Below are 24,660 nucleotides of genomic sequence, written 5' to 3'. Positions count from 1 at the left end.
GAGGCAGAGGCAGGTGGATTTCTGTGAGTTTGAGGCCAGCCCGATCTACATAGCAAGTTCCAGGACAGCCAGAGCTACATAATAGAGTAGACCTTGTTTCAGGGGAAAAAAAAAGACGACCAAGGCTGGAAGACTGGGGTCATTATGGCCACTCTGCAGGACTCTGCTCCCTTTCAAGGGTCATCATAATTTCTCCTGTGAAACTGCACCAAGAATGTCACAACTTCCTGTGTCCCTCAGTGAGGGTGGCACACGCCTTTAATCCCGGCACTCAAGAGGCAGAGGCAGGCGGATCTCTGAGTTCGAGGCCAGCCTGGTCTACAGAGTGAGATCCAGGTCAGCCAGCCAGGGCTACACAGAGAAACCTTGTTTTGAAAATCTAAAAAAGAGCAGCACCAATCCATGCAAGGCCCAGGTCTCAGCAAATCTAACCTGACTACCTGCCAGGGCATCCGGGCCCAAAGTCGGGGGGAAAAAAAAGCTTGAGAAAGTTGAGACTAGAGTTCCAAAGATCAGAGTGACTGGGGAGAGGGAGCATCTGGTCCAGGGCACCTAGAGCTCCTGCTTCACATCTGATGGCTTTCCAGACCACTTGGTTCTGACCGGTGGCTGGGGCCTGTTTAAGCAAGTCATCTAAGAATCGGAAGACTCACTGGCTTTTGATAAGAGGTGAGGGCTGCAAAGATGAGAATGTCTTTCTGATACTAAGATTCAGTTAGAAAAGTATTTCTGAGGTCATCACAACTGCCCCCCAAAATCCTTCCTAGTGTCAAAGAATTTGCCTCTGAAGGTTCCCAACCCACCCTAATATCTTACAAAGTCTTAACAGGAATATTAATATTATTCTCCATATCAGAAAAAAAACAGTTGAGCAGCACAGGCAAAAATATATCTGCACTACGTTTCTGTCATTGCCAAAAATATACACATCTTTTTTTATTTAAAAACAAACAAACAAAAAAAAACAAAAAACCCCAATAACAAAACCCAAACAGAAACACACCAAAATGCACACATGCAAAGAGACCCACAGACATGAACATCGGGGAAAACTGGAACTGACCCTCAGTCCCAGCCAGTGCAACCAAAAGGGAGGGACAGAGGCCTCCATGGCTGCGCTCCCGTGTCCCACTCAACGCCTTTTCACAACGGCCCTGGGCAGACTGACGGCCCTGGGCAGACTGACAGCCCTGGGCAGACTGACGCTGCTACCTACTACTACACCCTGGAAAACAGCTGGTGCCTGAAAGGCACATTTGTTAGCTTAAGTGGCTCTGCGAGCTGGTGAAAGGGGGGCTGAAGAGGCAGGCTAGCTACTTCTGAGAGGGAGACGTGCTTAGAGGGGGCACTTCACCCCTCCCCTTCTCTCGTGCCAGGAAAGACCAAACTACCAGTGGGGGAGGAGGCCCTGAGGGGGCCCTGAGATGGAATGGGGTCCAGAGGAGGGAAGGTAAATATTACCCTGATACAGAGCCCCCAGCCCCCAGGAATTCTCCAATACTGGAGTACTGTTCTGTTTTCTTTAAAAGTTAACCATTCATGCCTGGAGAAGGACCAGGGTTGGTGATGGGGTAGGTAGGGGCTACAAGAGCTAGGAACTCCGGTTCTGGTGCCAGCCACTGGTCCTGTCCTTGCCCTTGGCTGTCCCAGGTCCAGAGAATGAGGTGACAGACAGACAGGTTAAACAGACTGACCATCCAACACACACACACACACACACACACACACACGCACACGCACACGCACACGCACACCCATGCACGCACGCTCTGTGGAGTCAGGCAGCCCCCTCTCCCCACCCCCGACACTCCTCAAACCAATAGTGCAAAAAGAGGCAGGTCACCAAGGACAGCGAGGACTCTGCCCCGCCCAGCCCCATCACGGTGCCCCAAGAGGTGCTATCCTGCCCTTCCTCAGCCCCCCACATCTGTGGGCTTTTCCAAGCTCAGCTTGTGACCCTCAGTGGGAAGGGATGATGAGAAACAGTCAAAGGGATACACCTTCTGCTGGGAAGAAACTGAAGGTCAACTGGGACCAGCCCTTTTTCCGTGAGGAATTTCCACACAGGGATAGGCCCAAGGGCCCACCCTTCACCTTCCCCATTCAAGTGCTGACTGGTTTATTCGGTAGGTCCAACCAACTCTCCACTTCCTATGCCATGACCTACTTTGCTCTTTGGGGGGCCCCTAGGCATCTGTGGAGGATGGGGGTTCCTAGGCAGGCTTGGAGCCTGTCTTCCCCTGATCCTCTCTCCTGAAGCAGCCAGTGCAATAGGGAACAGGCCAAGTGGAAGGGTTCCCTCCAGTCTCTCTCTCTCCACAGCACCTGAACTCCAGGCACACACTCCCTGGGCATCAGCACAGGCTCTGGGCCTGGCTCTGCAGAGTCTGGGCCTAGGAACCCATTCCAGACAAGGACCCTCAAGCCGTGTAGGGGTCAGGAGGGGCAGGGTGGAGTTAGCCTTTTTCCTGGCTGGCTGAGGCTCCTTTGTCAGCGGTCTGGAAAGACAGGAAGGGAGGCTTTGAGTGTTGGAGGCATCTGGTCCTAAAACCCAGTTAGGAACAGCTCCCAAGGAAGGAAAAGCCTGCTGTAGGAGCAGTGTGAGCTAGCCAGGCCTCAGCCTAGCCTGCCGCGTGTGGAGTGAGGAAATGCCTAGCTTGTGCCCAAAGCTGGCTTCTTGGGCTCAGGCTAGTCCTCCAAGGAAGAAAGAGGCCTTTTCTTCTGTCGCTGGCCCACCCAGAGGGTCATCTTTTTCTAACTGCTGTACAGAAAGGAAATGGCCTTTAAAATTTTAATTATTCCTCCCACTGGAAAGCTGTTTTCTTTTTAAAAAGGAATTTAAAACAAAACAACAACAAAAATGCATTCAGTGTGCATGTGCATGTGTGTACATGCGTGTGTGGACAGCAGGGCAGATTTCTGGAATCAGCTCTCCCTCCACTACGTGAGTCCCTGAGATCAAACTCAGGTCACTGGGCTTGGTGGCAAGCACCCTTTCTTTACACACTAAGCCATCTCACCAAGCTGGAAGGCTGTTTTCTCTGAGTGGTTCCTGCTCAGAGTGGCCTTTCTTGCCTCTAAAGAAGGGAACCACTATCTGGCTGACCTAGGGGTTGCTGCCTCCCACCTCAGATGTACCTGATGACATCACTGTAACCATCCTCTGCTTGTCCCTTAGAAGGGACACAGGAAGGCCCAGGCCCCTTACTCACCCCTCCTTTGGGACCGCTCCCACTGGCATCTGCCCCAGGCAGGCTGAGAAAGGGGTTGGTCTGGGCAGTGAGGACTGGAGGTCCGCCTGCTGCTGCTACTGCTGCAGCCGCAGCTGCTGCAGCCATGAGACTTGTATTGCTGCCGAGGGAAGGGGCCACCAGGGCTCCAGCAGGCAGCAGGGGTGGGGCTGATGCTGTGGGCAGCAGGCCAGGGGTGCCCGCGGACAGCAGTGGGGTGGAGCTGCCAGCCAGCAGACTGGCCATGGGCAGCTGGGAGCCCCCAGCCATCTGTAGCCGCTGCAGCTCCCGTTTCTGCTGAATCTGCTGGATCATCTGGTAGACCACAGTCTGGTGCTCCTGCAAGGACAACAGACTGTCCATTGGCAGTGGGCCCCTGCTGCCCTCCCCAAAGCTGCCTGCCTTGCCAGACCAGGGGCCCTCATACTGGAACCGCAAGGCCCATAACAGGAAGACCAAGATTCCATCTTTACTTTGGTACTGCGGGCCTCCACCTCCCTATCTGCACAAGAAAATGACTGCATGTGGCCAGGTAAGCATCTGCCAACTGAGTACCTGGGCAAGTGCACAGTGTAAACACCTCTGGCCCCGCCCATGTCAGGTCCTTGGTCCCTAACCGGCCACAGCACCACTCCCCATGAAAGCACTGAACTGGGAGAATAGTCTCCAGGTACTTCCCTTCGTTGTTTTCCCCCCAAAAAACTGGTTTGAGTGGCACTCAGGGGGCAGAGGCAGGAGGATCTCTGTGAGTTTAAGGCCAGCCTGGTCTATATATGGAGTTCCAGGCCTAGGGAGACACTGACTCAAAAAAAAAAAAAAAAAAACAAAAAAAAAAAAAAAAAAAAAAAAAAAAAAAAAAAAAAAAAAAAAATTCATTTGTGGGCAAGAGAGATGCTGCCTCAATGGCTCCTCTTCCACGGGACCTGGGTTTAAGTCCCAGCAGCTACATGGCAGCTTTCAACAGTCCATAAAACAGTCTAGTTCCAGGGGACCCAATGCCTTCTTCTGGCCTCTGTGGGCACTGCACACATATGTGGTACAAAGACATACATGTGAAACAAAAATAAAATGGAAAGCGCGCGCGCCAAAAAATTGCTTTGTTTTTGAGGCAGGGTCCCATTCAGGCCAGACTGGCCTCAAACTTGATATGCAGCTGATAATGACCTTGAAGTTCTGATTCTCCCACCTCTACCTCTCATGTGCTGAGATTACAAGCAAAAATTGCTACACCCAACCATTTTTTCCCTATAACTTTAAAAGGAATTTATTTTCAGTGTCTCAAAAAACAAAATAAAGCCCAGCATGGTAGTGCATGCCTTTAATCCCAGCACTCAAGAGGCAGAGGCAGGTAGATCTGAGTTTGAGGCCAGCCTGGTCTACAAGCAAGTTCCAGGACAGCCAGGGCTACACAGAGAAACCCTGTCTGTGGGGCTGGGGATGGCAGCTGTCTCAAAAACAAACAAACAAGAATAATTTGTCAAAGAAACCTTATTCTTATTACTGTCCCCATACAGTAATCAGTCAACTGCTCCTCTTGTTGAGTAGGTGTTTTTTGTTTTTTTTTTTTATATACAGAAGAGGGCGCCAGATCTCGTTACAGATGGCTGTGAGCCACCATGTGGTGCTGGGAATTGAACCTGGGTCCTCTGGAAGAGCAGTCGGTGCTCTTCACCTCGGAGCCATCTCTCCAGCCCGAGTAGTTTCTTTAATTACGTGTATTTACTTTGTGCGTTAGTTATGAGGTGCAGTCTCCCCTCCCACCGTGTGGGCCCGGGGGTTGAGCTGGGTCATCCGGCTCACAGGAAGGTCCTCCACCTGTGGAGCCATCTTAACAGACTTGTCACCGTTTGCGGCTGTTGTGTTGTTTCTTTAAGACTCATGACTTCTTTGTGTTTTTGAGCTGAGGATCGAACCCAGGGCCTTGTGCTTGCTAGGCGAGTGCTCTACCACTGAGCTAAATCCCCAACCCATAGACTCATGTCTTACTCTGAAGTCCTGGGCAGACTCAAACTCATTATGTAGCCCAGGCTCGCCTTGAACTCATGGCCATTCTCCAGCATCGGCTTCTACAATACTTGGACTACTGTCATATACTACACTCCACACCCAGCTTGCTGGGGATACATGCAAGGACCTAAGGTATGCTGGGCCACACTCCAGCCTCATTCCCTCATTTTAAAAAGGTGGAACCACGCCGGGCAGTGGTGCATGCCTGTAATCCCAGCACTCGGGAAGCAGAGCCAGGCGGATCTCTGAGTTCAAGACCAGCCTGGGCTACAGAGCTAGTCCAGGACAGGCTCCAAAGCTACAGAGAAACCCTGTCTTGAAAAACCAAAAAAAAAAAAAAAAAAAAAAAAGGTGAAACCACTTCCCTCCAAAGAAAGAGCACAGCATGGGCAGGGTGGTGGCGGCGTACGCCTTTAATTCCAGCACTTGGGAGGCAGAAGCAGGCGGATCTCTGCGAGTTTGAGGCCAGCCTGGGCTACAGAGTGAGTTCCAGGACAGGCTCCAAAGCTACACAGAGAAACCCTGTCTCAAAAAAAAAAAAAACAAAAACAAAAACAAAACAAAACAAAAAACAAGAGCACACCATGTAAGACAGATCCAAGACTCCAGTTGAGAGAATGTCACCTGCTCAGATACCTCCCCGAGATCCTGGAGTTTCCCTGAAGACTACAAAGCTCAGTGACCGGACCTGCCACTCTCCAGACCCTCACTGCAATGTGAGCCAGAGCCGAGTCTCCCAGCAGCCTCTGCCCAGTAGCCCCACAGGTTCAAACCCACCAGCCTGGAACCCCTCCCCGGAGGGCTGTGCTCTTGGAGGTAGAGGCTCTTTGGGTAGAGCTGGCAGGGGCTGGCAAGGGAGGGGCACTCACTGGGGTCAGCTGCGGGGAGGCCAGGAGCTGCTGAAGCTGCTGGAGCTGCTGTTCTTGCTGCTGAAGGAGGTGTCTCTGCTGCTCTGTCAAGCTGAGGCAGGGGTAGGACAGGTAAGGAGGTGCAGAGAAGTGCACCCCACTCCCACGAGCTCCCGGACTCCCTCAGGCCCAGGTAGATGGACAGACTAATGGTGGGGACATGGTTAAGATCTTGTCCCCCGAACTACTCCTGTCCAGATGCACCCAAGGCTAAAGTTTCAAGGAGTCCCCCAAACCAACAGACTGCCAGGATTATAAATCGATAGGGCCGAGGGCACTTTTTCCCTTTGAGGGGACAAAGGCTACTGGGGGCATCCCTCCCACATCCAGCCTCCCTTCCCCTTCCCCAGGGTTGAGTTCTCTCCCTCACCTGTTGAGACAACCTGGCAGCTGAAGCGTGGGGGCCCCGCCAGCCTGGCTCAAGCCCGCAGGGTTGGGAGCAGCAGCCCCATTCAACCCCCCCAGAAGCCCATTGAGGGGCAGGCTCCCGCTACCTGCCAGCCCACCCAACAGCCCCTCCGCCATGGGCATGGCCCCCAGCCCCGCTGCTCCAGGTGCCCGGCCCAGCCCATTCTGTGGCTGGGGTGGGAGCGAGGCAGGGGCCCCAGGCAGGGCCAGAGGCAGAGTAGCAGGGCTCTGCTGGAGCAGGGACAGCGGTGGGGGCGTGCTGTGGAAGGATAGCGATGAGCTGCTGCGGCTCGGGCAGCCTGAGTGTGGGTCCTGGGGAGGGAGGGAGGGGGAGGGACAAGTCAGAGGGCGGAGGGCCAGCAGGACCTTCCTGGCCCCCAGCCCAGTACCCACCAGCATTCTCCTGAAGCGAAGCCCCCTAAGCCTCCAAGCACCCTGGAGAAACAGCAGTCCAGTGATGAAAACTAAAGATCTACACAGTACTCAGATGGCGTTCCCTGACCACTTCCGGATGCCCAGCAACTATTCTTGTTCTGGCTCAGTAACAAACAACAGTAATGGCCCTGATTTTTCAAAGGGACCAGGTCCAGCGGTTAGGACGTGACCTGCACTACCCTGTTATTTCCACTTCAGAACTCTCACCGGAGTGAGAGGCTCAGGTTCAAATCCCAGGCCCACAACTCAGTGCCTTGGGTAGCCCTAGGTTCAACCTCTCTCCCTTGCTTTGTGTATTCATGCCCCATGGGTGCTACTAATAGCCATTCCACAAGGTCACTGTGGAGACAGACGAGAGACTCAGGCTTTTGAGTTACAGGCAAGCTTGCAACTAGTGTTCTTTTTATGATTATGACGGCCCTAAGTCACAGTGGTAAGTGGCAGAGAAGAAACAAGCACCCGGTTTGTTTGATTCCAATAATTTCCACAACATAACAACAGCCACTGCTCTTCCAACCGCTACCAATTACGCAGGGATTAGTTTGTGCGAGGCACTGGAATAAACCCTTCACAAACGCTTCTCAGCACTCCTTCCCCAAGACGGCCTTCCCTCAGGCTCCCCCAGCCCTTAAGCGAGCTCATCCTTCTTTCTCCCTTGCAAGTTGCTTTCGTCAGGAGGCCTGGGTCTGCTTTCCTCACTGTCTGCTTTGTCAGTGCCCCGTGTTAAGGAGGCACCCCATACGTATCACCTATTTAAAATAATGACTAAGATAATCAGTTGTTCGGCGGCCAGCTTCCAACAGTGGCTGGTAGTAACTAGACTGAAAGGACCCTCCCCAGTGCTCCTCCCCGGCCTCTCCTTGCAGTGCCCACCTCGGAAGACGTGGACAGGGAATTGTCCAGGCCAAGGCTGTTCTTCCCTGGAGGGCTCTTGCTGGTGCTCAAGGAGTCGTTACTGCCCGCTGAAGGATGGAGTGCAGGAGATGCAATGGACAGTTCAAGTCACCAGGCGGGAATTCCTCACCCCGGCCTGGGCTGGGTCCCCTCACCTTGAGGAAGCAGCCCGTAGGGTCCTGGGATGGGGCCATTCGTGGCTGGCAGGGCAGCGGGCAGGGCAGGGAAGGGCACGGAGAGCTGTACATTGAGGATCTGGAGGCGCTCCTTCTTGGCTGTCAGGCTCAGGATCTGCTCCTGCAGCCGCTGGTTTTCCTTCTGCAGGGCATGCAGGGCCTTCAGCATCTCCACAACTTCGGAGAGGAGGAGGAGGAGGAGGAGCCTGAGGTTAGTGCCTCCTGCATTAAGGAGGCAGGGCCAGCCGGAGGGACAAGGTCTGGAGGGAAAAGGCAACCCAGATCTCCTTGGGAAGGCTGCTCCCACTGGCAGTACAGTGGATCTGGGATACAGAGGTCTGAGGGCTGGGGAAGAGCCCCGATGTCCCCGAAATTGAGGGTGCAACCTGGGGGTTGGTTAAGATCTGGGCCAGGAGGCCAGGAGGAACAAGGGCAGGGAGCATAGAATGCCCAGAGTCCCAGAGTCATAGTCAGTTAAAGACGAGCCCTGGGAAAAGGGAAAGGAACGGCTGGGGCAGGCCCCTCCCTGGGCACCCTGCTCACTGTTGACACCAGCCTCTCCATCGCCCTGCCTCTCGAGCAGCTGCTCCATATTAGTCGTCCCCGGGGCCGTGGTGTCTAACTGGCCACCCCCACAGGGGGCCGATGTTGTCTGGTCGAAAAGTGCAGGGAGGCTACTGATGGGTGACCTGCCGGCCAGAGGGATGGACTCAGGCCCAGCTAGCGCCCTGATTCCAGCCCCACCCCACCAACCCGGAGATCCTCAATCCCTTCCCTACCCACTCCTCCCTCCCGAGAGGTGCACCCTCCCTCACATGGAAGAGAGACTCTCCTGGGGGGAGGTCCCGTGACACCGGAAGCTGCAGTCTTCTAGGTCTGGCTCTTGGAAGGAGAAGGGATTGTAAGGATCAGGGGTGGGGAGACTGTCTGCCTCAGACCCCTTCTTCAGTATCTCCCAAACCTAGCCTGAGAGCTCATGCTGGCACCCCCACCTCAGGAAAGCTCTCTTCCCCATCCTACAGGGCTCCTGCTGTCTGCCTCTAGATCTTCCAGTGACCCAATCTGAGGTCAAGACAAACCTGACCAAATGAACCAGACACTAGCTGTGTGACCTTGAGACGGTAACCAGCCTCACTACAGCCATTGTTCCGAGGATTCTTAAGTGAAGTGCTTAGCTGGAGGGTTCAGCACACACAAAGCAAGTCCTTAATCACTGCATGATCATAATTAGCTCTGTCTGACTTTTTATATTCATAAACTCAGAGAAAACTGCTGGCCACAAAATGGACACACACACACACACACACACACACACACAACACACACACACACACACACACACACACACACACACACACACACACACACACACATGCTCAGAGTTATAGAAAACACACCAATCTTACCCAACTGGGTCCTGAAACTGCAGTAAGATTTGGTTTCTTTGAAAAGCCTACCTAAACTGGCATCCTAGAGCTAAGTCCCGCCTCCAAGCTGACAGGCCTGAGTCTCTGTTCAGCTTTCAGAGGCTGGGTAGACTTCTCTTCAGGGTGAGAGAGGGGAGGTGATCCCACCCCCTTAACTCCTAAACACCTGAAGAGCAGAAAGCCCAGCTGGCAGGGCCTCTGTGACCCCGACTACAACTGCACAGGACCAGGGAGAGTGCTGAGGGCGTTGGGCTGGCCCGGGACTGTCTGAGGTGACTGTGGCATCCTCTACCTGCTGCTTAGAGCAGCTCAATTCTCTTCTGTGGGACAGGGCGGCACTGCCTTGCCTGGCCCTGCACCTCTTTTCCTGGAAGGTGCCCCCTGGTTGGTAGTGTGTGAAGTAAATTTGGTTAGACAGAGTAGGCAACGGCCAGGGGGAAGGGACTCTCCTGCTCTCTACAGCCACGTCCTTCAGAAGAAAAGAGAACAGGCGCAGGGCCAGCAGCATACCTGTGTGGTTGTTCTCAGCTTGGGTGAGGAGGGGGTTAACAGTGCCCATGGGGGTTCCAAAGATGTGGGAAGAAGGTAGACTGAAGGTGGAGCCAGCCAGAGAAAACACCTGTTGGGAGGAACAGACTCTAGCCTCACAGTGCTCCTCGGGAATCTGCCACAGCCGCACTGGGGGGACACCCGGAGAAGCGGCCCACAGAGGAAGTGCCGGCCCCCTGGTGCCCAGGAGAGGAGCCAGGGACAGGGCCTCACCTGAGTGGTGGAGATGGAAGCAGAAGAGGATGGGAGGGTGCTGGTGAACGGGGAGCGGCTGAGGCGGGGCAAGGCTGAGGTCCCTGGGGGCCCCAGTAGGCTGGAAGAGAGTGGGGTGCTACAGACAGCCCGCAGCATCCCTCCACCATGGGAGATGGGGTCTTTATTACTGGTGTAGATTCCTGAAGGTACAAAGACACAGAGGAAACTCTAAGGTCACATTCTACCCCAGACTCCTCTTCAGATAGTGAAGGCGGCCCTCTTCAGGGGACACAGCATGCCTGGGACTCGGGCCGTTCAGTTGACTACCTGCCTTAGCCTGGGCCATTCTTAGCTTGTCTTACTCCTCTACCAGAACATGGAAGTCCTGCTAGTGTCTACCCCAACCTCTTCATGCACAGACATCTAAGGGAATACCTTAGAGGTAATGGCCATCTCCATTCTCCTTTTGGAGCAGTCTCTACCTAGCTCCGTTTCCTCTAACTCTTCCATGTATGCCCTGACCCCCCAGGGTTGGCTAGATATTGAGACAGATGATGTTCTGTAACTACTGGGGTCACTAACCTGCCCCCAGTAGTGGGGATTCCAGGCTCAGGCTGGGCAAGCTTCCTGAAGGCCCAAAGGTCCGGGAGGCCAGACCCCCAAGGCCAGAGCTGACCAGGGACCCTCCGGAGAAGGGTGAGGAAGCAGTAAAACCAGCCAGCTGAGCCCCAGGGAGGGAGGCAGTCGGGCCCGTGGCACCCTCCTTGCCTCGGCTACCCTTAGGACGCCCTGGCCCATGTCGGCTCCTCTTGCTGGCTTTGTGCTTCTTCTCCTTCAGGCCCGTCTCAGGGGCCTCCTCAGCAGGTCCAAGGGTGGCACTCAGTGCAGGCATCCGCTTATGCGTGCCTGCCGAGGCCCCAGCCCCGGAAACATGGGAAGACTTATAGTCCCCAGGTGAGGGGGCTCGGGCCCGGCTGGAGCTGGAGGGGGTGGTAGAGAAGCGCATGATGGGCCCGAAGCCAGAGAAGACCACCTTCTGTTCAAAGAGGTCAGCTTTCGGCGGCTCGGGGACCGTGGGCGAGGGAGGGGCTGGCGGAGTGGGGGCTGTGGGCTTGGAGGGCTTGTCTTCCTCGGGTTGCTCCAGCTTGGGGAACGCTGCGAACTCAGGAGAGCTTTGCAAGGATGAGCCTGCAACAAAGGAAGGGGACTACTGCTGGACCCCTCCCCCTTTCCCCTCGGCAGGAGGGGGACACTAGCTAGGAAAGGAAGCCTGCGTCCTGGCCGGCTCCGGGTCCTAGGCTAACAGTCCCTGCAGAATAAAACAGGAGGACAGCACCTCCCACCCTTGGGCAAATTCCTGTTACATTAGCGCGGGCCGGGCACAGGGTCTCACTCTTCAGCACAAGCTGGCCCCAAATTCAGGGGTCCTGCAGCTCCCAAATGTTGGGATTACAGGCCGCTGTGCCTGGAACTAATATTGATGCTTTCAAATGGCCCTTTTGACACAAAAGTAGGGGATATTACTTCGGGGCTAGAGCGGTTGGCCCTGTAAAGAAAAGAGGAGTTCTGACTTAAGAGGGAAAGGTGGAGGCTGGAGATGGCTCAGCAGTTAAGAGCACTAACTGCTCTTCTAGAGGACCTGAGTTCAACCCCCAGCACCCACATGGCAGCTCACAACCGTCTATAATGAGATCTAAACAACTATCAATAATGGGACCTGACACAACCCGTCCATCAGGATCCCACGCGCTCTTCTGGTGTGCAAAGCGCCCATCTACATAAAGAAATCTTTTTAAGAAAAAAAGCGGCGGCGGCGGCGGCGGGGGGGGGGGGGGGGGGGGGGGGGGTAGAGAGTCCAGCTGGGAAATGAGCCACTGGGGGGATTCTCTGCCTTGTTACCCCACATCAGCTTGTAAAACAACGAGAGATGTGAACCACCAGGCAAAGGCCCTTGCAGGCTCCCGCTCCCAGCCTCCTCCAGGATACCCATACTCACCTGCAGGCTGAAAAGACCCCCCAGAGGAGGAGGAAGAAGAGGAAGAGGAGGAGGAAGAGGAGGTGGAGGTAAAACTGCTCACACCTTTCCCGCTGCTCAGTTTCTTCCCCTTATGACTCAGGCTATGGCTGGAAGGCTTTTTCCCTTTTGAGTCCCTGCTGCTCTCAGAGGTCTCCTGAGTGTTAGCCTCGTGGTGGGAGGAAGCAGTAGCTGAGGAGACCTGAGGGAGAGACGAAAGAGACGCTCATCGCAGGCTGTACAGTCCAGCTCAGCCTGATTCGGGGTGAGGGCCAAGGCAGAGGACCTGGGCTCAACTGGAAGTCTCCTGTGTAGGCTTTCCAGGCAAGGAGCCTGTGGGAGACTCTAGAACATGGAGACGGGAGGTAGCTGTGGAGTTCTAGGGAATGTCCTGAACCCAAGGTCTGTCTGTCTTTGCCCCAGGACCCAAGAGAGACCAGGCCACATTCTGAACTGGCCTACTCACCTAAGATCACTAATAAACACCTCTGGCCTAAAGACTGGTGCTGGTCCAGGGCCCTCCAGTTGTTACCACTCACAACCACCTGGTTCTGACCACTGCCAGCTCCTGTTGGACATCCGAGCCTACACACCAACCCTCCACAGGGCGGCCTGTCTTCGCTCCTCCAACATCCAGGGAGGAAGTCCCACTCTAGGAAGCCTCCCTACACACCTAGGTGACGACCCATTCCATCTTCCTCTCAGGGCCTGCAAACCATGCCTGCATGTCAGGAGTTGCTTTGCCGCCCTGAAGTACATTGTCCTATGTCCGATCACCTAAGAGGGCAAGGTGTTGGGGGAGTATCGGAGGAACACAGCTGTGGGCCTAGAAGGCTCTGGCCTCCTCACCATGCTATCTATGTGGTTTAGCCTCTGGACCTGGTTCAGCTACACCACCATCCTTAGGAGCACATTCCTAGGAGTCAGGAGCAGCTCCACACCAGAGACTAACAGTAAATTCAGAGTCCGATGGCCATGGCTGTTATGAGCCTAGCAAGGGCAGTTCCGTGTGGTGCCCTTCCAGCCAGACCACTTTGGCTTGAAACTTGACCACTATCTGGGTGCTTTCTGACAGGCTGAGCACCCGAGGAAGAGAAAGCGGCACGGCGCCTACCTACCACACGGAGTTATTCTAAGGAATGAGTTCCGCCCTCCCCACACGCCCCTTCTCTCCCCGGGTACAGAAACAGTCTCAAGGTAGCTGGGCCTCTGGTACCCGGGAAGGGGATTTTCTTTAGGGTGGACACCAGGTATTCAAACTGTGATCAAGGAACAAATGAGGGGAAGGGAGAGAGAGCCTCCCTGGGCTGCTGCCCCTCCCTGGGCGGAGCCCTCCTCTGTCTTCCTTTGTTCTTTCCTGCAGCTGGAGTTCTGAAGGGAGCCAGATGTGGAAGAGAGGAGCTGGGGGAGGGGGGCTTAAATGTTGGGATGGGTTGTAGGGGGGATAGGCAAAACTCTACAGCATGTCCAAGGGTTATCCTGGTTGGGAGGTTGGGAGGGGCCTGACAGGTCTTTCTACCTGCCTGAAGGCTCCAGGAAAGGTCGGACCAGCTTTCCCAGGTGAGCCCAGGGAAGCCAAGCAGGAGGGGAGTTATGGGGGCAGTTGCCACAGCAACATCACCCTGGAAACCTGATACCTGAGCCTCCTGCTAAGATGCCCAGTGCCCTGCCAACCATGTGAGGGAGCAGAGGTGACTAGCAGTAATAGGACAAGAGGGAGTGCTTTCTCCAGGCCCCCGGGGACTCCCATGGGTCTGCTCTGGCTTGGATTAGTGCTCAATGGCCTAGGGTAGGGCCTGCCTGTTGCTCATTCTGATGCCACCCATTTCTAGAAACAAGCCTGCTGAGGAGGTGGGGTGACTAGGGATTTCAGGGTATTGTCAGAAGCCTGTTCCCACCCCCACCCGGCATGAAGTAGGATCTAGATGTCCTGCCAGTGGTAGGCATTCTCAGCCTATCCTGCAGGATGGAGAACAAGCCACAGGGCCATCCATCTGCCCTCTGAAGACAAGATCCCAATGCTGAGCCTCTGTGTAGACAAAGGTGCCCATGGAAGCTAACAGGCAGGGAGGCACCCCCCACCTCACCCTTATGATGTGTCAGGGCTTGCTGGGCAGAGGTGACATTAACCCACAAGCTGTGAGAGTATGATGCCCACGCAGGCCCCTGCTCACCCTTCACAGTACATGCTTACTCACACCCAGGATCCTGAGAATGAGCAGCGGTACCTTATCAGCAGTGGGGACCACAGGCGGGGTAAGGATGCTGGGGGGGGACTCAGGCCGCTTCTTGTGCTTCTGTTTAAGGCGTTCTTTATCCTTCCGACTCTGGGGAGGAAAGGGTAACCAGACATTGATGGACGGGTGGTCTGAAGGAGGTTAACCATGACACGTGGGTGTTGGGAACTGAGCCCTCTTAGGAGTGGGGCTCAGCGAGTCCTCTCCCTCTACAGAGGGATGGAAGACTCCAGCTGGACAGGAGCGGCTCAGGCAAGATCCTCAGAGAGCCAAGAGCCCCTCCCCCATCCTCCCTCCTGCTAAAAATAGCCTGTCCCATTATCGTGCCAGTGCCGGAGTGCCACACACATGAGCAGGCACTCACAAGGGTGTCCCCCTGGAACACACAATGAACAAAAAGTGAGCACTTCTCGGCATGGGGCACAAGGGGATAGATAGGCTAGAAATATGTGCAAACATGTAGGGTCACGAAATAGGAGGCTGGGGACACTGTCATGTCACGAGGAAAACAGGAATACACAGACACAGAGAGCAGGTCCCAACCTCTGAGCCCCAAGTTACACTTCCTGAGTTCCCTCTCCAACATGGGCATCTGGTGGCAGTCCCTAAAAAGAAGTATGGGAACCAGAGCAGGCCTTCACCTTCTTCTGGCCCTTCTCATGGTGGGTAGGGTGCTTCTCCTGCTGGGTAGATGGTGAGGCGGACCGGCTTCTGCTGCCAGTGAGGAAGCTGTTGCCACTGCTGCCACCGCCGCCGCTGCCTCCCCCTGTACTGCCTCCACCACCGCTGGTACCACTGCCGCCACCTCCACCACCGCTGCCGCTGCCGCCTCCTCCTCCTCCCCCGCTGCCACCACCGCCACTGCCACCTCCCCCGCTGGAGTGCCGGGATGTCTTCTAGAGGTAGAGAATGAGAGGAATTAGCCAGGAGGTGTTGGCACACGCTTTTAAGCCCGGCGGATCTCTGTGAGTTCGAGGCCAGCCTGGGCTACAGAGTGAGATCCAGGAAAGGTTCCAAAGCTACACAGAGAAACCATGTCCCGAAAAACCAAGGGAAAAAAAAAAGAAAGAAAAGAATGAGAGGAATTGCCAAACCTTTCTTTCATTAGCTTAAGGAAGGTTCCTGAAGGTCACAAGATCCTAAGGCCAGTCCCTCTGCCCCTGCAGGTCACTCCTGTCTTCGGTGATACTCTGGACAAACTAGAAATCCTAGAGCTTCCCCGGATGTCTTTGTTCGTTTGTTTTTTTGAGACAGGGTTTCTCTGTGTAACCCTGGCTGTCCTAGAACTCACTCTGTAGAACAGGCTGGCCTCGAACTCACAGAGACTGGATAGCTTGTGCCTCCTGATTGCTGGGATTAAAGGTGTGCACCACTGTCTTAGCAATGTACAGACTCAACCACAGAGGTTCGAAAGAGGCCGGGACCAGCCTCAGCCCCCAACAAGGTACAGTGAGGTTGGGGGTGGACTTGGGCTCCTTACTCCACGGCTCCACTCCACAGTGTTCTTGGAGCAGTCTCAGGCAGACTGAACCACAGCCCAGTTCCACTCCTTCCCTTAGAAAAAGGAGTATCCCTGCGAACTCCAGTGCTCACTAGCCATCAGACCTTCCTCCCTTGGTCCAGCAGTACAGAAGACCTGCCGCCCTGAACTGGGGGCCACTGGCTATGAACACCAAACTACCTCCCCAGGACTGCCCTCCTGTGCCTGGTCTGATGGCTCTCCCCATCCCGGCCTTGCAGCTGCTCCCTAAGATCACCACTACTCCCTGGTTGCCAAAGCCTAGGATTAACTTCGGACCTTGCCAGCTTGGGCTCCGCTCCCACTTCATCAAGCTCCAGACCTTTTCTCCCAAGTCTCTTTCACATCTGGACCCCGACTATTCTGGACACCCACAGAGGCAGCCTCAGCCTGGTAACCTCCATCTGCCCTTGCCACCCTGCCTGGGGACCCCCACCAAATTCTGATCTCGTGTCTACCCGGTGCCACCTGCAGAGGCAACAAAACCCCCGACCTTGTCCTAAGTGGCTATCAAACTCTAAAAAGCATGGCGACCATGTAATTTATGAGCCAACCAGGGCACTGTTGAAAAGGGAAGGGAACTATTAATCATTACACCAGAGCAACAGGCACAAAACATGATGAGCTGGTGTGAACCAGGGTGTGTATGCCCCTTCGAGGCCAGCTGCCCGCTTCCTACCACCCCAGGTATCCTCTCCCAGGCAGTGATTAGCTACAGCTTGGGTCTTATTTCAGTCACCTTCTGCTTCTTGACCAACTCCCATGTTTAGACAAGTCTACCTACAGGACTCCAGCAGACAGCCCGGTCCCTGTCACCCGCCCCCATTCCTGCAGCTGTCTCTCCACCCAGCTTCATGGCTGCTGCCAGGGTAATCTGCCTATAACACAAATCTGATCATGTTACTCTCTGGCTTTGGAGCTCTCCAAGCTGTGTGGCCTGGGGCATGGAGTCCTGGCTGTAGCCTACCTCTGCTGATCCATCCCAGCCTGGGGAATCTCCAAGTCTGTTCAGCCATGAGCGCCTCATCTCCCTGCCTCAAGCTCACTACCTGCCTGGTCTTATCCAACACCCTCCCTCCTGCCGCCAGCAGACTCCTCCTCACCTCAGGGCTCTGTCTACCCATGGCACGGCCTGGTTCCTGAGGGGCTTTCTGATGCATCTGTTTAATCTGAATCCCACCCACGAGCTGTGAGACAAGCTATATAATCTTAGGGATTGTTTTGTTTTGTTTTGTTTTTCGAGACAGGGTTTCTCTGTATGGTTTTGGTGCCTGTCCTGGATCTCGCTCTGTAGACCAGGCTGGCCTTGAACTCAGAGATCCGCCTGGCTCTGCCTCCAGAGTGCTGGGATTAAAGGGGTGTTCTACCACTGCCCGGCAACCTTAGGGATGCTTAATTTACGTAACTGTGAAATGAGGCCCAAGCAGCACATTTTGGGCTGTGGGAGAACCATACAAGGTCAACCGTCATGATGAATGTGGCAAAGACATTGTCCCAACAAGAACTGTTAACCTACTCATCCTAGTTCTACAGCTTAGGATTCCTGGATTGACAAGCATGGGGAGGAGGGGGTCCTGTCTGTATCCTAGCCTCCATACTTGGTTTAGTTCTGACGGGCACAGTTCCTGAAAAGCAGGGACTAGAGCATGGGGGTCTTTCAACCTTCCAGTACCGGGCACAGGCATGTCCCAGGGCCTGTGTGCCCACTAGCGGGTGGGACGGACTCACCATCTTGCTGAAGTGGTATTTGCAGTAGCCGCAGTACTTGACATTGTCCACCTCCAGCACTTCTTCCTCACACAGCAGGCCTGCCATCTGGGCACTGAAGAGAGGCAGGTCACCAGGGTGTAGCCACAAACCACAGCTGTCCCCACCTCCTTCTTCCTGGACCCAAGTTCCAAGCATGGCATCGCCACCGTCTCTCACAAGATAATCCCACTCAATAGCCACCACAAACCTCAGAGCAGTTGGGAACAGGGATCTCACCAGGTGACATGAAAAGCCTGTCGACACCCGTGGCGGTTACAGGTCATGCAGGCTCCTGAGGCAGCTTTGCTCTCCCGGCCCTGTTCCTCACAGATGTAACAGGTCTGTAGGGCACAGCACAATTGATCCCTCCTCCAGGGAACCCCACCTTGCCCACGGAGGGACGCCCCGGCCTCCCCTCAATTCCATCCTGTCTCCCTCCACCCCAGTTCAATGCCATCCAACAGAATTTCCTGCAAGAACAGAAATGGCCTCTAGCCTACACAATGCAAGCCAACAAATGCTTGGAGGCCAACAAGCACTAGCCACAAGGCCATCAAACACTCGAAATGCAACTGGTATGCCAGAGGAAATGGATTCTGAATTTAAATGGATTCAATTTAAAGGTTTGAATTTTGTGAGTGTTTGGCTACATGTATGTGTGTACAACACTGTATGCCTGGTGCCCTCAGAGGCCAGAAGAGTGCACTGGATTGATCCCCTTGAACGGGAGGTAAACATGGTTGTATGCTGTCACGTGAGTACCAGGAACTGAACCTGGAGTCTGTGCAAGAGCAGCAAGTGCTCTAACTACCAAGCCATCTCTCCAGCCGGAGCATTCAATTTTCAACGCATATTCTCCTACAGCCAGCACAATCCTCGGGAATGCTGGAGAGGCCGACATCTACGTTAGCCTAGCTCCCTGATACGCCCGTTGCTCCGCCTGCTGGACCTCTGCATATACTGTGTCTTTTTCATGGACCCTGGGACCCGCCATCCTCAATCAAAGTCAGTTCTTTCTCATGCCCCAGGTCTCAGCCTAAACATCTCCTTCCTTAACCACCTTACACCCAAGCAAGCCTCAGTGGGTGCCCTTTATCTCCATGCCTGTTTGTTTATACATCTGTCTGGACCAGCAAGCACCGGGTGCCCGATGCACCATGTCTCTCACATATTAGAAACTCAAGAAAACAAACGTACTACTGACTAAAGGCGATTCTCTGACTGTGCTACTTGGAGGTAGCTTACTATTTTGTCACGTTACAGAACACAGGCATACATCTGTTGTGCATAGAAGGAAGTTCAGTGTAAGTATCCACCCATCTCCCGAGTGCCCTAAGAGAACCAGAGAGCATAAGGGTGGCACCCCAGGCCAGCGGGCCAGAAAGGGACGAGTAAGGGGCCACTGACCTTGTTGAAGCGATCGTGGGGGACGTACTGCAGCACAATGGGCTCCATGGTGAGCACGTTGGCAAACTGCACCTCTGGGATGTAGAGGGCACACACCACGTGGGCCCAGCCTGGGGCAGTGTGGGGATTAGCCTCAGCACTAAAGCAAGCGCAAGACCCCACCCCTCCCTCCCAACACCAAGCCGTAGACTGTCCCCTGCTTCCACAGCCTTCCTGTACCAAGCAGAGCAGGGAAAGCCAGCCTCCACCCCACACCTGCTCAGGGGGTCTGGCTGACCTCAGCAGGTGTTCAGGGTCCCCTCACCTCCATTGTCTGTCCTCTTCAATGCCCCATCTTTGTGTGGGCACAGCTCACACCTCTGCCAATGCAAGGAGCACAGGGGTTGGGGAATCTGCTGCTCTGAGCCCTCCCTGAACTCATCCAAAAGGACCCAAGAGGACATAAGAGTTGGGTAAGGGGTGAGGGTACATAGCAAAGAGGCTTGGCCATGAGCTCATAACTGCCGGAGACTGAGTAAGGAGAACTGAGGTTCATCACTGTAGCCTTGACAACCTTTCATAACTAAAAGTTACCCAAAAAAGCACATATGCACACAAAAATCAAAGCCCCCATGCCGGAGGTGGGGCAGAGCTAAGTGATGAGCAGAGGGAGAGATAGGGCTGTTGATGGGGTAGGAAACAGGATATCCTGAGTGGCAGAGCTTAGTGCTGCCCTGCCTCAGGGTACCCTAGCTCAACCTGCAGATGTGGGAGAGGAAAAGGAGATGGTAGAATCTGAACTCACCACCCTGGCTGCTCGCTCCTGAGATTCACACTTCCTGCAGAACCAGGGTCCCGTGGGCACCTGGACGATGCCATAGCAAGCTAAGGGAGGGGGGGGAGAGTCACTGAGCAAAGCCCTCAGCCACTAGTTTTTTCCCAGAGTAACTGGGGGCGGTGAGAGACTCAGTGGACTAAAACCAGTCCAGCAGGTGGGGCTGCTCCCCAGACCCCAGGTCACTCAGAAACAGGACCACAAGAAATGTCCAACAGCCTAGAGCCAGCCAGCCTTCAATCACACAACCAAGCATTCCAAACAGAGGCAAAAAGTCTGACAGTCCTTGACCTTAAACTTCCAAAGATCCTCCATCCTCGTCTCCCTACCCATCTTTTCCCTGGACCTGTTTCCCATCCTCTGCCCTGACCAGTCAGTCCCCAAGCATCAGAACAAGAAACAGTCAGGACTGTAACACGTTTGTTGTTATGGGGGGGGGGGGCACTTCTTAAAGGGCCAGTAAGAGGCGAGGCAAGGAAGTCGGGGGTCCAAGAGCCTCTATCGCAGGTACAGGTCAAAAGTCAAAGCTGAGCAGGTGTGGTGCTGGTAACTGGAGGGGACTGGCGGGAAGAGCCCGCAGCCACGGCATTAAGGGTTGTCTCAGGAAGAGGGGGGCAGTTGCCTGTACCAGACAGGCGGGGATGCCAGCCTGCGCCCTCGGCAAGATTCCTTAAGGAGTTAACTCCCGAACCATGTGCAGCTGGGGGAAACTCCAAACCTCCCTCTGCTCCATCCCGGCCCCCTGTCCCACCGCTCTCCCGGCCAGGCAGCTCTTCCCCGGAGGATTTCAGGAGTCCCTTCTCCCGTGGGACCCTTCTCCTCCCTTCCCAATTCCGCTCCTCCCAGCATCCGGAAGCAAAGGGGGATGACCCCCCCTTGACCTCTTCCTCCCGGAGCGGGAACCAAAATAAACCAGGCAGGAGGAGTGGGGGGGGGGGGGATACCTCGCAGGTAAACATTCCCGGGACAGCCGGGACACCGGCGGTGCGGGGCTCAGGGAGTTCACTCCTGGCTCCCTGGACTCTCCCCAAAACTCCTTCAACTTGGGGTGGGGGGCGCGGGACTGGAACAATAGGCCAGAAAACAATGCCTGACCCGGTCCTGGAGGACCCAGGCTGGGGGGGGGAGGGGAGGGGGGGAGCCCACGCCGCCCTCCGCTTCAGGTGGGTGGGGGAGGGGCCCGCGCCCCGGGAGGGCTCCGGAGGGCGCGGCCCAGGGCGGCCGGTGCCACCGCGCGCCGCCCCCGGGGTCCCGCGGCCCCGCGCCGGCCGCCCCCCCCGCCAGCGCGCGCCTTACCTTGGTGGACGGCCACGCTGCACGCGTGCCCATCGCAGTAGACCAGCGGGTTCTCGGCCCAGCCCCTCTCGTCCGAACATACGCAGCAGCCTCCTACCATCTCCTTCATACTCCCATGAGCTCCCTCCGGGGCTGGGGCGGGGGGCCGGCCGGCGGGGGTCGGGGGTCAGGGGCGGAGGGAGGGAGCGGGGGCCGCGCGCCTCCTCGCCCCCTCCTCCGCCGCCGCCGCCGCCGCTTCTTTTCTTTGCCTCCTCCTTCCTCCTCCTCGGCGTCCTCCTCCTCCTCCTCGCTCGCTCTGTCTGGCCGCCCCCCCCGCCGTGCTCTCGCCCTCATGCCCCGACGGGCCCCCCCCCCCCCGCCCCAACAATGAGACTCGCGCGCCGCGCTGCTCTTCCGCGCCGCTCGCCGGCTACCAGGGCCGCCCGGCCGCCGTGCAAGCAGGGCCCGGCGGGGGAGGCGCCGAGTGGCACATCGCGGGCGCCCGCCCGCCCCGCGCCGCCCGCCCGCCCGCCCGCTCACGCGCCGCCCCCCCGGCCCCCCTGCCCGGCCGCGGCAGCCATGGCCGCGCGCCTCCGCTCGCTCGCTCGCTCCCGGCCCGCCCGCCGCCGGGTAAAGTCTTAGGTTCAGGGAACAAAGCCTGGCTTGGTAGGGAGCTTTTCGCTCGTGCGCTCCGTGCAGCTTTCCCGTCTTCCTTTCCCTTTTATGACACTAGGTGGGTAGAGCCCGCTGTGGGCTCTGGGTGTCACACTTTGGGGGGGGGGGTCTCCGATCACACCGCCCCCGCCCCCTCTCTGAGTGTGTGCTTCAACCTTAGGAAAACCTGGGGGAGGTAAAAAAAACCGGGGGGCTCTACAAGGAACGGGGTGATGTGAACCCTTTGCCCGTGCTTGTTCTTGGGAGGGGTGGGGGGTGTCTCCTTGGATGGCATCTCATGGGCGCTGTCCCTGGAGACCACTCTGGAGGGTAGGCGATATCACACGTAAACTTTTACTTGCTCTACAAATAATGTTTTTGTTAGCTTGAGACAGCTCTGGCTGGCCTCGAACGCACAGTGTGGTGAAGGATGACCTTGAACTCCTTATTCTGCCTCCACCTTCTAAGTGCTAGAGTCAAGGCGTGTACCACCACGCCCTGCACAAATATTTGTTGAATGCTAGCATCGGCTGGCCGCCAGAGTAGATATTCCTGCCCTCCGGCAGCTTCCCTTTGAAGTCTTTACTCTCAAGGTTTCTAGACACCTTTGGGGTACGCCGAGGTACACAGCTTCACCCAAGCCCCGCCATCTGAAGTCTCAAAGACCTAGCTCCACCTCCAGCTTCAAGGCGTGCCTAAAGATTTAACGCGAGTTAAGAGATCGCTACCTTGGAGGCCCTTGCAAACAGAATCGTGCCTGACTTCTGGGCATGCACACAAACACAATAGCTCTCACAACGAAGGATTAAAGCCCCCGAAATTGGGTCTGGGGCTTGGGGGAGGGGGCGACCCAAGACTCAGCCCCCCCCCCAGACTGGTATAGGCCCAAAGACGAGATCTGATCCCCCCCTTTTTTCTTTACAAGGGGGACACGGCGCCCTCATGGGACCAAAGGTCAAATACCCCCTCAGCGGGAGGTCGGGTGGCCGAGGGGAGACGGCAGCCCTGGGGGCTTCATCCACACTTCAAAGACCTCTGGGCCGGGAACGCTTCCTGGGGGGGAGGGGCAGGAGGCTGGCAGAGGAGGAGGCGGGCTGGGGGATTGAGGCTGGAGGGGCCGCTCCCCCTTCCGCGCACTGCCCCCCTGGCCCACTCTTCCGCCGGGTCCGCCTCCTTTTCACCAGCACCTGTTCAACCGGAACATCAAGGGGCCGGGGCCCGCAGCTCCCCCTGCGCGTCTCCCCGCCCAGGACGGGGGAGCAGGGCGGGGGAGAACTTGTCCTTGACCTGGCCTGTGGCGTCAGGGATTTACTCCCTTAATCCTGGCCAGGCGGGAGTTCGGGGCTGCAGCCCCCGACTCTGCGGCTCACCCTTGGACCCTGGGAATCCCGGAGGCTGCCAGGACGGAGAGACGACGGTCTAGAGAGGTGGACCAGAGGTAGTCGTCTTATCTTGGGCTTCTGAATCGGGACGTGTCGAGGGCCGAGCTCTCGGCTAGAACTGCTTTTGTACTCAGATGGTGAGCTTGGCTCCTATGAAAAGTTAAGACTCAGGAGAAACCTGACTTGAAGTTTCTAGCGAACTACTTCTACTGGCAAGAACAGATCTGCAGGAAAGACGGAAAATGTCTGCCCTACCTTTCCAACAGTTTCAAAATACCGGAGTATTTACCTCGGGAACCCCTACCGTCTAAAGTGCTCACAGTTCGGGTTTCGCCCGACGAGGGTCACGTTACGACCCCTTGGTCCCTGCACCCAGGAATTGGTGACTTGAGGACAGGGGACGGAATACCTGTCTTGAGTCAAGCCCGTGCCCAACATGTCCCCTTTTAGGATGGACGTTTGACGCGTGTTTAGCGATTTAGGAACATTTTGCTTTAATCCTCATCTAAGGTGGGTGGAAATGGTCTCCGTTTTACGGATGGAGCGACTGCGACACGGGTTAAATAACTTGCTCGAAGGCGCATAGCTCGAAAGCTAGAGCCAAGATTTGAACCCAGTCTTGGCTTCTGCAAAGACCAGGGCTCTGCTACCGTGTCTCCAGCCTGGGGGGAGCTGAGCCGCCCGCCTCTTCCCCACGCGCTCCCCTCTGGACTTGGGGAACCCTCTGCAGGCTTGGCGGGGTTCGCAGCCGGTACCGGGGGGGCGGAGCTGTCAGGCTCACTCTCCAGCTTCAGACCTTTTTCTGAGCGCCCACTTTGTGCATATCCATAAGACCCAAGCAGGAGCGGGTCTCGACCAACAAGTGGTTCCAGTTCATGGTGCTCTCCAATAGTAGGACGCGTCACCGATTTGAGGTGTCACGCATGTTCTGGCCGCACAGCTTTCAACTCTTGGGCTCCGCCGGTCTCTTCATAAGTGGGACGTTGCCCTAAGGCGTGGAGACCAAGTACACACAGTAGGCGCTCAATCCCTGCGGTTCCTCTCGACACCCTCTCCGCCCCCGGCAAAGCGCGCCAGTGCAGGCAGCGCGTCCCACTCCCGCCTCCCGCATCTCCGCCCGCCTTGCTCGTCCCGCCGCAAAGGGACTGGGGCAGAGAGGGCGAAACAGAAAATTATTTCCGCCCTCTCGGCCCGCCCCGCCCCGCCCCGCCCCGCCCCGCCCGTCCCCGGAGCCAGAAGGGGATTGTGGGGCCGCCTTGGCCGCCGCCGGAGCCGAGCGGGGCGGAAGCGCGCGCCGCGCTGCTGCTCGGGCCCGACCGCGCCGGCCCCCGCACCTCCCGGCCCGGGCTGCGGGCTGCGGGCTGCGGGCTGCGGGCTGCG

The 24,660-nt window shown here is 56.3% G+C and overlaps 1 protein-coding gene across 4 annotated transcripts; it reads right to left on the bottom strand.

The window, feature by feature from the left end:
• Positions 1-1,741: 1,741 nt before the first annotated feature.
• On the bottom strand, positions 1,742-21,509 carry Mllt6 (MLLT6, PHD finger containing). Of its 4 annotated transcripts, none has more exons than XM_036195451.1 (21): positions 21,266-21,509; positions 19,940-20,019; positions 19,460-19,514; positions 19,156-19,265; positions 17,986-18,089; positions 17,728-17,821; positions 15,122-15,376; positions 14,472-14,570; positions 12,226-12,445; positions 10,812-11,417; positions 10,248-10,429; positions 9,996-10,104; positions 8,874-8,940; positions 8,602-8,747; positions 8,038-8,235; positions 7,862-7,950; positions 6,947-6,988; positions 6,516-6,865; positions 6,107-6,197; positions 3,213-3,569; positions 1,742-2,498 (listed from the first exon to the last, which is right to left on the bottom strand). In XM_036195451.1, the coding sequence occupies exons 1-21, from the start codon at positions 21,372-21,374 to the stop codon at positions 2,457-2,459; spliced, it is 3,405 nt and encodes a 1,134-aa protein (XP_036051344.1). In that variant the 5' UTR covers positions 21,375-21,509; the 3' UTR covers positions 1,742-2,456. The 4 variants fall into 4 exon arrangements, with proteins under 4 accessions (XP_036051344.1, XP_036051346.1, XP_036051345.1 ...); XM_036195453.1 differs by having other exon boundaries at positions 12,310-12,445; XM_036195452.1 differs by lacking the exon at positions 6,947-6,988.
• Between the last annotated feature and the right edge of the window lie 3,151 nt (positions 21,510-24,660).

Source organism: Onychomys torridus, chromosome 8 (assembly GCF_903995425.1).
Source record: "Onychomys torridus chromosome 8, mOncTor1.1, whole genome shotgun sequence".
Classification (NCBI taxonomy): Eukaryota; Metazoa; Chordata; class Mammalia; order Rodentia; family Cricetidae; genus Onychomys; species Onychomys torridus.
The sequence above is the reverse complement of the archived record's forward strand: the minus strand, read 5'-3'. Positions and strand labels throughout refer to the sequence as shown.

Coding starts and splice junctions, on each gene's coding strand:
- Mllt6 (XM_036195451.1), bottom strand. CDS start 21,374: ATGAAGGAGATGGTAGGAGGCTGCTGCGTATGTTCGGACGAGAGGGGC. Junction 17,822..17,985: donor CAGGCTTTTCATGTCACCTG/GTGAGATCCCTG, acceptor GCCTCTCTTCAG/TGCCCAGATGGCAGGCCTGC. Junction 15,377..17,727: donor AATACCACTTCAGCAAGATG/GTGAGTCCGTCC, acceptor CTCTACCTCTAG/AAGACATCCCGGCACTCCAG.